Here is a 13,954-nt window from a genome sequence, read left to right on the forward strand (position 1 = left end):
TAGATTTATCATTGACCAATTAAAGTTCTCAAAAATAAATAAAATTTTATAAAACAAAACTTTGACAAACGGCTTATAATCATACATATGAAAGATTATGAAAAGACAAATAGGGGTTCACGGGCAAAAGTTTTTAAGGCATTCAAATGGATAAAACCAGAGAATTTCGAAAATCTGACAAAAATTCCAAAACATGACAAGCAAACATCCTTAAAGTCATAAAAGTCTTTCTAAAGTTTGTATTTTGTAACAAAGTAGCGAACATCCTTGTCCAACCTTTACTGGTCAAATTAAGTGCAATTAAGATGTCACAGGATCATTTGGCCACATGGTTTTATTCTATTTGGGCTGATAAGTGACTAGTATAAGCTTTCCAATATTTTATTCACACTGAAAATACATTAATAAATGAATTACAATTATGTAATTAAAAGTTTCCTTATAATTTGGACCGTGAATTTGACAGGCAAAACATGCAATAAAAGGCCTTTAAAAGTGAAAATGTGCTTACCTGAAAATAGGGAAAAAGTTATAGATCCCGCAGCTCTAATGTGCTGAGTAAGTGTGAATACCCGTATTTTTACGGGTAGACAGTATATATAGTACAGACAATTTGTGGCGGGATTACATGCATTAAATTATCGTGCAGAAAGTATAGTGAAAGTCTATTGTCATAGTCTGTCAATGAATGAATGAATGAATGAATGAATGAATGCGTAAATGATAGTAAATCATAGTAAATCGAAATCAGTATAGTATTTCTCTTTCTTTATTCAGCTGATAATTTGTTACGGTGACATAAAGTTTGTATTTTGTAACAAAGTAGCGAACATCCTTGTCCAACCTTTACTGGTCAAATTAAGTGCACTTCAACTAATCGCAGAAGGGGTACTCCGTATTGGAGGAAGTTACACAGAAAAAGATTGAGGTAGTTGGACATACCGAGTACATGAAATCTCGTGGTTTATTTCACACTGGTAACTTTGTTGTTTATTTTGCATTGTTTGTAAACAATTTGCAATTTGCTTTTGTGTTGATTGATATAAGAAATTTCACAATTATTATGCTTTTGCTATACAATGAGCTTCAAACAAAAATCGACACACTTCTACCAACTAGACAACCACATACTAGAACAGGTACAAACTAATCCTTACCTAGGTCTTAACATATCTGATGACCTAAAATGGACCAGCCACATAGGGAAAACAACAAGCAAGGCAAGCTGTACACTAGGGTTCCTGAGAAGAAACTTACGCCAGTGCCCCCAAGAGTGCAAAAAACTTGCCTACTTAGCCATGGTAAGATCCGTACTAGAATACGGTGCTGTCATCTGGGACCCATTCACCATCAGGGAAATAGAAAAAATAGAAAGTATACAGAAAAGAGGAGCACGTTTCATTCTGCACGACTATAAATCCAGAGACACCGGATGCGTCACAAATATGCTTTCTAAGCTAAAACTACCACCTCTCCAAGAGCGAAGGAAACATCAGAGGCTGACTATGTTCTACAAAGTGGTTGAGGGATTGGTGCCGGCTATTGATCCAACAGATTATCTACAAAAGACAAGAAATAAACGCCAAGTCAAAGCAAAAAACTTTAGTGACTTCCAATATTCAAACATAGTGGAAAGACAAGAAACCAGAAATAGCAGATCGTATAAATTAATAGACTGCAAAACAGACATTCGAAAGAACTCTTTTTTTCCAAAAACAATAGTTGAGTGGAACCATCTGGACGAGGTAACTGCATGTCAAAAGACAGTTGAGGGTTTCACGGCTGCCCTCCAACGGTTGGACTAACCAACCCGCTCTCCTTCCAGTGCGCATATATCCGAGATCGGATCCTGCACTGTGTAACATACAGATACAGATACAGATACAAAATGCATGACTCTGGTTGTGAGCTATTTTCATAAACAATGCAACGTTAGTCGACAGTACGTCAGTAGTCCGAGATTACTTTGTCTGTTTGTCTCTGACGTCCAACGGCTGTATATTGCCAGACAATTCTAAGTACCATGTTCCCAAGCCCCAGCCTGACTGGTAAAACAAACGTTGGATGTCAGAGTAATCTCGGACTAGAGTCCTAGTGTCCCAACAGCCCCAGTCTGACTGGTATTGGTAAGACAGCGGTTGCACGGGGGGGGTCTCAACATGGGATTTTGGGTACAGGTGTGCAGCTGGGATTTTAAAAACACCCCCATTCATATATTGAATAATTGTGAAATCCCTACCTATACATATATTTCACAGCGAAATCATAACCCATTCATATATTTATGACCCATTGATATATCACAATCGGTCAATTACTACCTATTGATATATTTCCTCGGTAAAATTGCACCCCATTGATATATTTGACGGATCAAAAAAGGGACCCATTTCAGCGGCACATATGTATATACCTTTATATAGGAAGAGACCCCCCCCCCCCCGCCGTGGTATATACATATGTGCCGCTGGAATGGGTCCCTTTTTTGATCCGTCAAATATATCAATGGGGTGCAATTTTACCGAGGAAATATATCAATAGGTAGTAATTGACCGATTGTGATATATCATGGGTACTATTTGAGCTGATAAATATATGAATGGGTTATGATTTCGCTGTGAAATATATGTATAGGTAGGGATTTCACAATTATTCAATATATGAATGGGGGGTGTTTTAAAAATCCCAGCTGCACACCTGTACCCAAAATACCATGTTGAGACCCCCCCGTGGATAATTTCAGAGTGGGACTGGGATAGTCCAAATAATTATGATGTCTTAAAAGGCTATTATAATTTTTTTTCTTTGACGCCTTATTTCGACGTTAGTCGTCAAGTCGAAGTAAGGCGTCAAAGAAAATTATAATAGCCTTTCAAGACGTCATAATTATTTGGACTAGAACTGGGACTGTCTATAAATAAAATACCAACTCAGTATCGTCTCGTATTGCGTTTTCGACCATCTGATGTTTTCGACCTAAATCTACTTTCACTTCCCGTATGCTGCGCATGCCCGCATGACATCATATTCGGCTGCTATACTTAGTAACAATAGCAAACGATACCACGTGTGGTGAAGATTTTTCAAATAAAGTTATTATATTAAGTATTTACGTTTTTTTATTTGATATCACATTTTTGTACCCTTTTCACTAATACTAGTTTTACCTTCCAAAAGAATCGGTATAAAATAAACAAATTTTATAAAAATATGGCAGAGGTCTTATTGCATGCAAAGTTAACTTCAAGGTCATTAAGTCACATGAGTGTCAGGTAGTTAGTTGTAATACTTAAAGTTAATTTGAATACGGAAAAATGCATGCTCCTTACAGCTTTTTACAGAAAAAATAAAATATCAGTTAAATTTTATTTACAGAAAAAACAGTGTCAGTGGAAATTACAGACAATACTCACCAACCCCACTTCACAATGGATTAACCAAAGTAATTAACAGAAACATGAATGTATACCAGACCATACAAGGCTTCAAAAGTGCCTCATTCTGAAATGTGTACAACTTGTTAAAAAAAGACATCAAAATAATATTTTATATCTTATAGTTGTATATTTAACCATTTAATTCTTTAAGTCATAAGTTTGATCGCCTCTAGTACTTTGATATAAACTTTGGTATCAAATTTATAACCAATTCCGGATTTGTATGACATGTTGTTTCCGACTTTTGACCCGTTTTTTTTAGATAGGTCGAAAACACAAGACGCTTGTTTTTGTCAACAAAGGTGCCATCGATCTAATGAACTCAAATAAAAAAATAAATTCAAGATCGAAATATATTTCCGATACAATTATTTTATGCACAAGTATACTAGCGACTCTCAAAATATTAGGTATGTCTATGTTCAAACATATAACAGGGAAATTCGGAAAAATATGTTAGTAGGTCGAAAATACATTACACGAGTATATAAAATAAGACTTTTGACAAAATAAATGATGTCAAAAAGTTTGATTTAAGTGACCATCATTTGTGGATTTTAAGCATGAATAATTCGTGATTGACACTTTCATTTTTGACTTTCCAGATCCATGAATTCTTTTTTTCCATTTTCGGGACCTCAGCATTTCGCGATTTTAAGCCCGGGATTTCGAGATCTGGTGTTTTCAAGCACAGGATTTCGGAATCAGTACCCCTCCTACCCCCTCTCATTATTCAGTCAGGTATATAACTCTATAAAGTAATGGTACCCAAATAGACAAATTTTGAGTTCGTTGCATTTCCGTCAAAAACTTTGTTCACATGTGCGTTTAGGGGCGTTGTCACTTCCATTCCAATGTTGAGCGAGTGGTTGGAAAAATATAAAGTTATATTGCACGAATTATGCAGCAAATTAAATTCTCATAATTGACATTCAGCACTTGGGATATTGTGATTAAGTACCTATTGAACAAACTTTATTTATAATTTATCCTTTACAATGACAATCACTAAGACGCTTGATGAACGTTAATGGTGCAGGGATACAGGCGATCCCCTCTATCTAGTTCATAGTATTTATCTACAGATAAAGTGTTTACTGAAAAAGTAAAATGTACGAAAACGTCACCATATGACGTCGTCAAAACTTTAAATTAGCAAATAAAATATGTTCGCTGCATTCATTTCTTAAAAAATGAAGAGTTAGCATGGATTAATTTCCAAATATTCAAAATATTGGAAGAAATTAAACAAAAGCTCTGTTATTCCACTTTCGACTATGCGATTTTAAGCATGAATGCAATTTAGGTACTCCTAATTACAGAATCATTGATCGTTTGGAGGTCAGTTCAGACCAATTTTTCTATGATGCAATATGGATTCAAAATTAAATTGGTGAAACCACATAGTAAATAATGATACATCTACAGAATAAGCACATTTATAATGAAAAGTTTTGTCTGGAGAATTAATAAACGTTTGTTAATTATATATGTATATATATAAAAAACTGTCAAAATAGGTATCCTCACTGTACCCTCACGTTAGGGTTATTACAGAAAATATCTGGCATGCATCATGTGTATTATTACTGAGATTTTTCATTAGTTGTCTTCTCTTTATTCCTTAAATTTTCTAAATCTGTACATGGTGTACTAAAATATGTTTGTTATTTGTTAAACAGATCATAAATAAGTTGATACATTTTCTGTCAACCATTGTAATTCATAGAGACAAATCTTTTGAGGGATAAACTTAGCTGTGATAACAAGGCTTCTACAGTTAAACATGTTATATAAACATGATAAAGAGGCAAGTAACTTGTTATATTTTTTTATTTTGTTTTTTAGAAATGGACTGATTTACAAAGTTTACAAGAGTAAGGTGGTCACAGACAGGAATCATGGTCTACTCTTGTTTTATCGGCCATCTTCCTTCCCAGGTAACCAAGGTAAGTAATTGTAGCAAGGTACAAGATATTTCATTATTTATTATTTTCTGCTGTTCAAACTATTCATGCTATTTGGGTTTCAAGGATGCTGTAACAAGTAAAAGATTAATTAAAGTCTAATTAACACTGGCTTCATGATGAAAAAAAATGATTGAAAAAATTAATATATATAGATTTACAGAAAAGCTCATGAAAGTTTGAATCAGTTTCTCATGTTCCTTATCTTTTCACTTAATTTTGTGATCTGAATTACGCTTTAAAAAGTTCTAAAATGTGACTTACATGTACAATACTGATATCCTCCAGTAGTACATTAGCTTGATGGTATGGTAGGCATGGTAGCATGTCATAATGTGTGACTTAAGTAAGCAAGGTCACAAGTTTGAACTCCAACCTTGACATTCTGGAAAGGTCTTACTAATGACTTTAAAATTGTTATTTGCTGGCTGTTTCTCTGCTAATCAAACAGCATGATAGAAAGAATGAAGATTTCTCACTACCAATGTCATGAATGTACCATGTATAAAGCCTATTGAGCATGAAGTGTTCTAACATTGACCTATAAGAGTGGGGATATACTTAATATCTATGCTTTGTGTGACTGCTTCAATTTTTGGTTAATCATCAAAATGGGCTAAATTTTGTCTAACATGGATGCACTGATTTATAAATATCCTGGTCATAGTTTAATTGAGTCTTATATATATATTATATGTGTATGTATTTATTTACAGGAAGAGCTGTACAACTTGTTTGTTGGATGTGGAGATATACAAGATCTATTTCTATGTGAGGACAGCAATAAATCATCCTATAACTATGGGTATGTTAATTGACCAATGGTCATCCTATACCTCTGAGTATGCTAACTGACCAATGGTCCTCCTATAGCTATGGGAATGTTAATTGACCAAGGTCATACAACTCTGGGTATGTTAATTGACCAATGGTCCTACAACTCTGGGTATGTTAATTCACCAATGGTCCTCCTATAACTCTGGGTATGTTAATTAACCAATGGTCATCCTATAAATATGGGTATGTTAATTATATATATATATAATTGATGATTGACCAATGGTCTCTAGGTCTAAATTAATATAGTGTTTGTTTCGCCAATCCAGACCCTACTAAGCCAAGTGTGGGTAGGTAGGTAGGGAAATAATTTTATTTTATCTCAAAGGCTGGAATAATATGGTTTGCTCTTGCAAGCCTGAAAATCAGAACTGAATAAAATAATATTTGACTTAGCTTTGACAATAAAGTTTTATGAGTTGCACTGTTCTTGCAAGGTCGGTGGGGATTGGAGAAACAATCAATATTTAATTTTAACTTGGTACATATAGACATATGCACACATGTCAAATGCATGCATACAGCATGTAGAAGTAGAAAATTGAGAATTGAAACAGGGGAATGTGTCAAAGAAACGACAACCTGGCAATACAACAGAAAACAGTTGAAGCCCACCAATGCCTTTTATCAACACAGAATAAAAAAATTCTTGTACTCAGTGGCATGCCTCAGCTGATCCGGAAACACTGTGTACTAGTTTAGTGATAATGTACGTCATATTAATCTAAAATATACGAATGAACTTAAATTCAAAATCATACAAGACAGTTAGACTAACAAAGGCCAGAGGCTCCTGACTTAAGATTTTATATCATGGGGTAAATACATGCAGAAAGTTTTTGGTGTATGCATTTTAAAAGTATGTAATTACAATGAATGTAAAGTCAACTTTTGTATATACTTTTTTACAGCTTTGTGAGGTATATGACTAGTGAACAAGCTCTCAAGGCTGTTCAAGAATTAAACAAATGGCCTATACATGGGACTCATATGATTGTTGACATAGCCAAGGATACAGCTCAAAGAATAAGAGAAGGTATTTGGGTCACAAAGTGTTAGTCCAGGTCTATTCAATGCATTAAACAATAATGATATACAGTATATTACATTTTTTGGTTTTATTCGCTTAAAAGTATTTACTTTTAATGAAAGGAAAATTCTCTGAATATGCCAAAAAATCTTTTTTTAGATGTTTTATTCATTATATACATATAATATGACTTCCAAAATGGTTGTATTTTTCAAGTAACAATGATTAGTTCTTGTCAATGTAATGTACAGCTGAAACAGACACCGATGGGGGTATAACATTTTCACATGAGGAAAAATAGGCTTTCAGTCAACTTATACCTGTGCTCTTGTCATAATTTGTGTTTAACTACTACATAAACATGGTCAGATTTATCCTAAGAGATATGCAAATAAATTATTTAGGCATTTTAATTTCTATAGTTCTTTCAGAAACATATTCATCAGTCTTTTCTTTTTAATTTATAGAGAAGAAACTGAACACTGATAGAATGGTGAAGTGTACTGGTCCCCGCCCCCCTCCTGTTTGTCACAACATGCACAAGGAGATGGATTCTAATACCCTAGTACAAGATATCATGTATCTCAGTCGTCTCAAAGAAACCTGTGCAAGTCTCAATTATAAAGTAAACAGTGGTCTTCTAGGAGGTAATGTATGACAAATTAAAGGTTTACCAACAGCATGCTAAACTGGGTTTTCTGTTTTTTTTCTGGCACTTTTGAGATTGTTTGACCTACCCACCTTATGTGTCTGTCAACCAACTTATCAAGGACCATAACCCCTGTACGGCAAACATGAAAGTCTGAATATCAAACTTGACCTTCATTTTGTCGTCAGTAACAACATATTAAAATTTGAAATGCATTGGTAGAATATTTTCATCAGTTATCATGGTGCATCAGTGCATGGAAACAACATAACAAATTATTTTCCACTTTATTTACAAATAATTTTATGGTGGATGCAACATGTCTTCTGATTTGCAGAAAGTTTTTTGTCTGTCAGCTCAAAGACATAATTTGGTCATACAACTTTCACACTGCTGGCTTTCTTCATGATTTTCCTTAAATATGGAATTTGGAATTAAATTATAACATTTTGACTAATATTTTTTTAAGAATAATTGAAACAATCTTGTCAAGGTGGTGCACATAATCTATATAATTTGTTCATAGACAGAAAAAAAATATTAGTAATTTCTTAACCAAAATGCAATACTCTCTTTTCTGAAGAATTTCAATAACTGGATTTTTCCTTTAAAAAAAACTAGTTAAAAATGAGAAACTCCTTTTGAATTATTCTTGTAGCTTTTTGTAAGTGAAATATTGCATTGATTAGATGTAATACTATAAATGGGCATTTCATGTATGAAGTTAACATGTTTAATCAGAAATAAGTCTTTATAGATGAAAATACAAAATCATTGAATGTGGACAAACTATTAGACAAAATGGCAGCACAACCACTAGAGAGAATAAAAACAGCCCGAGGAGAATTCAATGAAGATTTAACTCCAGAGAAAATATGTGAGAAATTATCAGAAAGGTATGACAAACCACCAATTCTTTAGGCATATGTAATGTGGCAAACAATTAAACATGAATAGACTTTTAATATAAAAAAGAAGATGTGGTATGATTGCCAATGAGACAACTATCCAACAATACATATATCTTTATACTGTTAATTTAGTTTTATTTTTTGGATACCATTTTCATGATTTTTGTGGAATTCCTTGGTACAGGGTTGGCCACAAATTTGAATGTTCAATGAATAACATCTATTCTATAGAATTATATATATGCAGACTTCTACAAAACCAAATAATTAAATATTTTCAATAATGCTGTATTTTCTCCAGCTATTTAGTTTGTACCCATGAAAATTAAATACATTCACAGTAATAGTACTAGTATATCTAAGTTTAACCTGCAAAGAAAACTCTCTTTATGGACAAGACCACAATTGCATGAAGCTTTCAAAGAATCATCTGTTCGATCCTTATATCAAATTCCTTTATAAACCTGATCTGAAATATCTTGTATGAGGACCATTAGTTGAAAAAACAACATGAACAAAGAAGATTGAATACATGTTTTGTTGAATTATTTCATGTATTTTGAGGAAATGATTTTGCATATCTAGAGAAATGTTAACAATATTAGAATAAGGGTAAAAAATTAAAAAAAAACAGACAAACAGCAGAAAAGATAATATGAGGAAAAACATCAGATTCAGATAGCTTTAATATTTATATGTAAAAAAAAAATCATTGTAGTTGAATTGTGACTACATTAAGAAAAACATCAATTAGGGGAACAAAATAAGCATGTTATATTGTATACATTTCATTTTATTTTTGATGATAGGTCCAGACTTTAAAATAATATATCTCTTCCACAGTGATAGAAAGAGGAGCACTGTAGATATGAGTAAGACAGCCAGTTTTATCAAGGCATTACAGACTGTGGTTGGAACAGTTCATTCATTCCTTCAGGAGGTCACAATGGAACCAAAAGTACAAGTAGATCTAATGAAAAACACGGGAGAATGTCTGCAGTCAGGCAATCATCAGTTGGAACCAGGAACCAGTGCCAGTACTGCTAGTGTCAAAACTATTCAAAGTGTAGATTTAAACATCGATCAAAAGGATTTGAACTTAAGGAGATTAATACAAACAGTACCAGTCTTACAAAACAGTGGAGATGTGAGAGGTGACTGTGTTCCTGCTTCCCTGTCTCAGTCTGTCTTACAACGTGGTAATAGTGAAGAAGTTGAGGATACCAGTAATTCTGATTCAGATTATGAAGGACCTTCTAGAGATTCAGGAATTGAATCAGATGCATTAACAGCAAGGAAACATCAGGCATCAGAAGGGGCTTCTAGTTCAGATGGTTCTGATGGACAAACTCATTGTATTACACGAACATCTAATGAAGAGACAAGCACCACCGGTACAAGTGAGATGGTATTATCAGGTTTTGTAAGACAATCTCATTATATAACACAGCCGACAAACACAACAGGCCAAAGTCAGATTGTACCATCACAAGGGACTGCTGGTTTAGATTGTTTTGACAGAGAATCTCATTGCATTCCACAGGAAACTAACACAACAGATACATGTGAGAAGATTGATGATTGTTCTATCATAGAGTCATTCTTACAGAATGGTAAGGTTAACAGATACTGTAAGTTCACAAATTATTGACATGTTTTTATTAATGCACAAAATGCAATTTATTTACAATAATTTGACTTCACATTTAAAAGACATTAACATGATTAATGTAAATTAAACAAGATTTTTCTTAATATCACAAAAAAATAAAATCGCATTCTAGTCATGCAAGTCTAAACTAAAATGACAAAATCGCATTCTAGTCATGCAAGTCTAAAATGATAAAATCGCAATAACAAATATATAATTTCTAAATTTACAATATACAAGATGCATAATTAAGGCTTTTTTTCATTTTAGCAAAAAGCTAATATTTTGTCTAGAGATATAAAATGTATATATGAACATCTACTTAATGTTTGAAGTTACCCATATTTATAAAGCTTTGTATGCAACAGATTTTCGAGTCGTAAAGGCATACAGACATTTGTAATTTCATAAACAAAAAGTAAAGTTATCAGTCTGTAATAACCAACTGTATATGATTTATCACTTTCATTTCTTAAAGTAGTCATGCAGATAACAGAAATAAGAAGATGTCAATGAGACAAATCTTCATCCAAGTCACAATGTGTAAAAAATAAACAATTGTAGCTCAAAGTACAGCTTTCATGTTTGCTGTTAATCTCTAATATGCTTCTGATTCAGAGTACGGAATGAAAGCCAAAATAAAAAAAAATAAATAATAAAACACAAAAGACACCAGAAATCACATTTTGTTAAATGTTTCAAATATTGAATGTCTTTAATGTTGTGATAGCGTATCCCCAGCTTTAATCTGCTTATGTTATTTTCATAGCTTTGAAAATTGGAAAGAACCATGAACAAAATGGCCAGACAGTTGATGTACATGAAGTAATGAAAAGCAAAGAAGGGAACAGGAAGGAATTTCTAAGTCCTGTTTCTGTAGGCAGAGGGATTGGCAGAGGTAATATTAAAATGTTAAAAACAAATAAGACTTTTTCAGTGTTTTCTATTTAGTATAGTTATTGTTTTAGCAAAATAAATTAAACATATCAGATTTAATTGGAAATTTGAATAGAAACTTTCAAATATATCCATATATGTGTAGAATTAAGTAAGTTATATTGTTTTCAATTTTTCAATGGTAAATGAAAGGAGTGGAGAACATAGGATTCATGGATTCATCTCCTATTGCACGATTTAGGTTTTAGACTGGTTTCAATTCTCATTTAATTTAGACTTCAATACTAACATGACTAAAAGCCTAATTTAAAAAAAAACATTAAATGAATATAAGAAAATGAAATAGGTCATTCATACTTCAGTTGATATTTAAGGTTCATAGGATGAAATAATGTATAAGTATTGCTATAAAATATTTACATGTATCATACCAAGCTTATATTTCATGATGACTTAAATTATAATGTTTAATTTTGTTCCCTCATCAACATATTGGAGGGGGGCATAGAAATACCAGGCGTCCTTCCATCTTTCTGTCAGTCAGGTCTTGTGAACTCTCTCAAGGTTAATAAAACTTATATCATAGCTACATAATGTAGGTTTATTTTGATTGTCTTGGACACTTGGCAATGTAAGTGCTCTTATTTGTACAATTCTTTCCACATTTTTATAAAACTTATATTATAGGTTTATAGGTTCGTATCAGCAATGTCTCCAATAATTTCATAAGCAAAATTTAATGTAGATGAAATATTTTTAAAAAGAGTTCTGCCCCTTAGAAATATTAATGATATCTGAAATTGCATTGTATTTGCTCTAATCTAAATCCTTCATTTCTGTAAGATATTTAAAAAAAAATGAACATCCTGTGAAAAGGTTACAGACAAGGTTTCAACTTGAATCTTGTTTTTCTATTTTCAGGTGTTTTTGGAATTTATAAAAAATGAAAGAGTACAACTTATTAAAGGACAAAAGACAATTGAACTGATCAGAAGATGGTTTGAAGAACAGAAAGAAAACAGTCAGCACAAATAAAGATTTACAGAATGATGATCATGAAGATCAGCAATACAAGACAGAAATTTGATGTCCATTTTACATTTTTATATTTTTTATAAGACCTATTTTTAAATATAGAAATGGTATAGACGTGATTTCTGAAAGTGAGAATTATTGTATTCCTGATTCAATTTAATTTTCTGTTTAGGAATATGCCACGGAAAATTTAGTAATATCTTTTTCATTGCAATGGAACATCACTAATATGCTTCATGGTTATCATCTCTCCTTCACCTCTATCAAGAATAACCCACCAGGAGGACGAGACCAAATCATATTTGATATCTTTAAAGCGTGTTATCAATCATTTTCCCATCTTTCTCTCGACACATTTTCTGACACAAAGAGTTATCTGATGATTAGAACATAAGATTTTGACTTGAATGCAGGGTTAATTTAATTTTCACTGTGACTGCAGTTACTATTTTGATTATTATGTCCCTTGACTTGATGGAAACAGTCTTGATTGATTTCTCAATTACAAGTTGTCTGGAATCTACTTTACTAATTTGATACAGACAATATTTTACTTCCCTGTTTGAATTTCACTTTTGCCATATTATTCGTATTATTCCTGAGCTATGTGTCCTTCTGTTCCTCATAATTGTTCAATTACTTTCAAGGCCAAACAGAAGCATTCTTTGAATGATAATCTTTTTATTTTGCAACAGTACTAGCATGACTAGTGCTAAGGGTTTTTGATTTTAACTTTACAACAACTATCACTCTAGAGTTATCCCTCTTTAATCATATTACATGGAAAGATATGGTAAATTAGATTTGCTTTAAGTTTAGGATTATAATACTTCTAAACATGACTACCTTCCAAGAGTTTGAATTTCACTATTGTCACAAATTACAATTCAAGAGTTATGCCCTCAGACTAGTCTAATAAAAATCCCAAATTATGTTAATGCGATGGGGTTCATTGTACTTGCTATGATAATAAACAATTTGTAATATGTGCTTCCTTAAGAAAACATGTGTATATGTACTTATGTAACTTGAGCACTAATTAATTAAAAATTATAGCAATAACACGAATGTGTTAACCATGGTTTCTATCAACATATAAAGGGAAAAACAATTTCTTATTCTGATGTCTTCAATAATAGATTTTTGCAAATGTTTCAGAAGAAATCTATGTCTATTGTTGTGAATGCTTTGTCCATATGTTGTAAATAAAAAAAAAGAAGAATAAGTTGTGAACAAGATCTAGATGTTCAAATGACTAAAAAAGAGAATAATATTTTGAGTCTATTTAGGTTATACTAGAACACCCCCGTGAAATCACGGGTCCGTGATTGAATTAAAGTATATAACCATGCGTAAGTCTTATTGTAGTATTGGTATTTTCATCAGATAAAGTCATGCCGATTATAAGATGCAGTTTTCTCTGCTTTCAAAATCTTTCTGCTTGAACCTGTCGACCTGGAACTTATCAATTAATATTGGTAATATTAATTATTTGGAAATCAAAAGGTCCTTGAATGGAGTATTTTTTAATCAACAGCAT

The 13,954-nt window shown here is 32.4% G+C and overlaps 1 protein-coding gene across 3 annotated transcripts; it reads left to right on the forward strand.

Annotated features, from left to right (window-relative positions):
- The first annotated feature begins 903 nt into the window (after nt 1–903).
- LOC134695617 (uncharacterized) lies at nt 904–13,703 on the forward strand. Of its 3 annotated transcripts, none has more exons than XM_063556913.1 (9): nt 904–977; nt 5,286–5,386; nt 6,121–6,209; nt 7,153–7,277; nt 7,739–7,918; nt 8,678–8,816; nt 9,675–10,444; nt 11,252–11,380; nt 12,301–13,703. In XM_063556913.1, exons 2-9 carry the CDS (start codon nt 5,339–5,341, stop codon nt 12,324–12,326), a joined length of 1,506 nt encoding a protein of 501 aa, XP_063412983.1. In that variant the 5' UTR covers nt 904–977; nt 5,286–5,338; the 3' UTR covers nt 12,327–13,703. The 3 variants fall into 3 exon arrangements, with proteins under 3 accessions (XP_063412983.1, XP_063412985.1, XP_063412984.1); XM_063556915.1 differs by lacking the exon at nt 904–977 and adding an exon at nt 2,014–2,126; XM_063556914.1 differs by lacking the exon at nt 904–977 and adding an exon at nt 3,353–3,442.
- The last annotated feature ends 251 nt before the right edge of the window (nt 13,704–13,954 follow it).

This window comes from Mytilus trossulus, chromosome 14 (genome assembly GCF_036588685.1).
Source record: "Mytilus trossulus isolate FHL-02 chromosome 14, PNRI_Mtr1.1.1.hap1, whole genome shotgun sequence".
Classification (NCBI taxonomy): Eukaryota; Metazoa; Mollusca; class Bivalvia; order Mytilida; family Mytilidae; genus Mytilus; species Mytilus trossulus.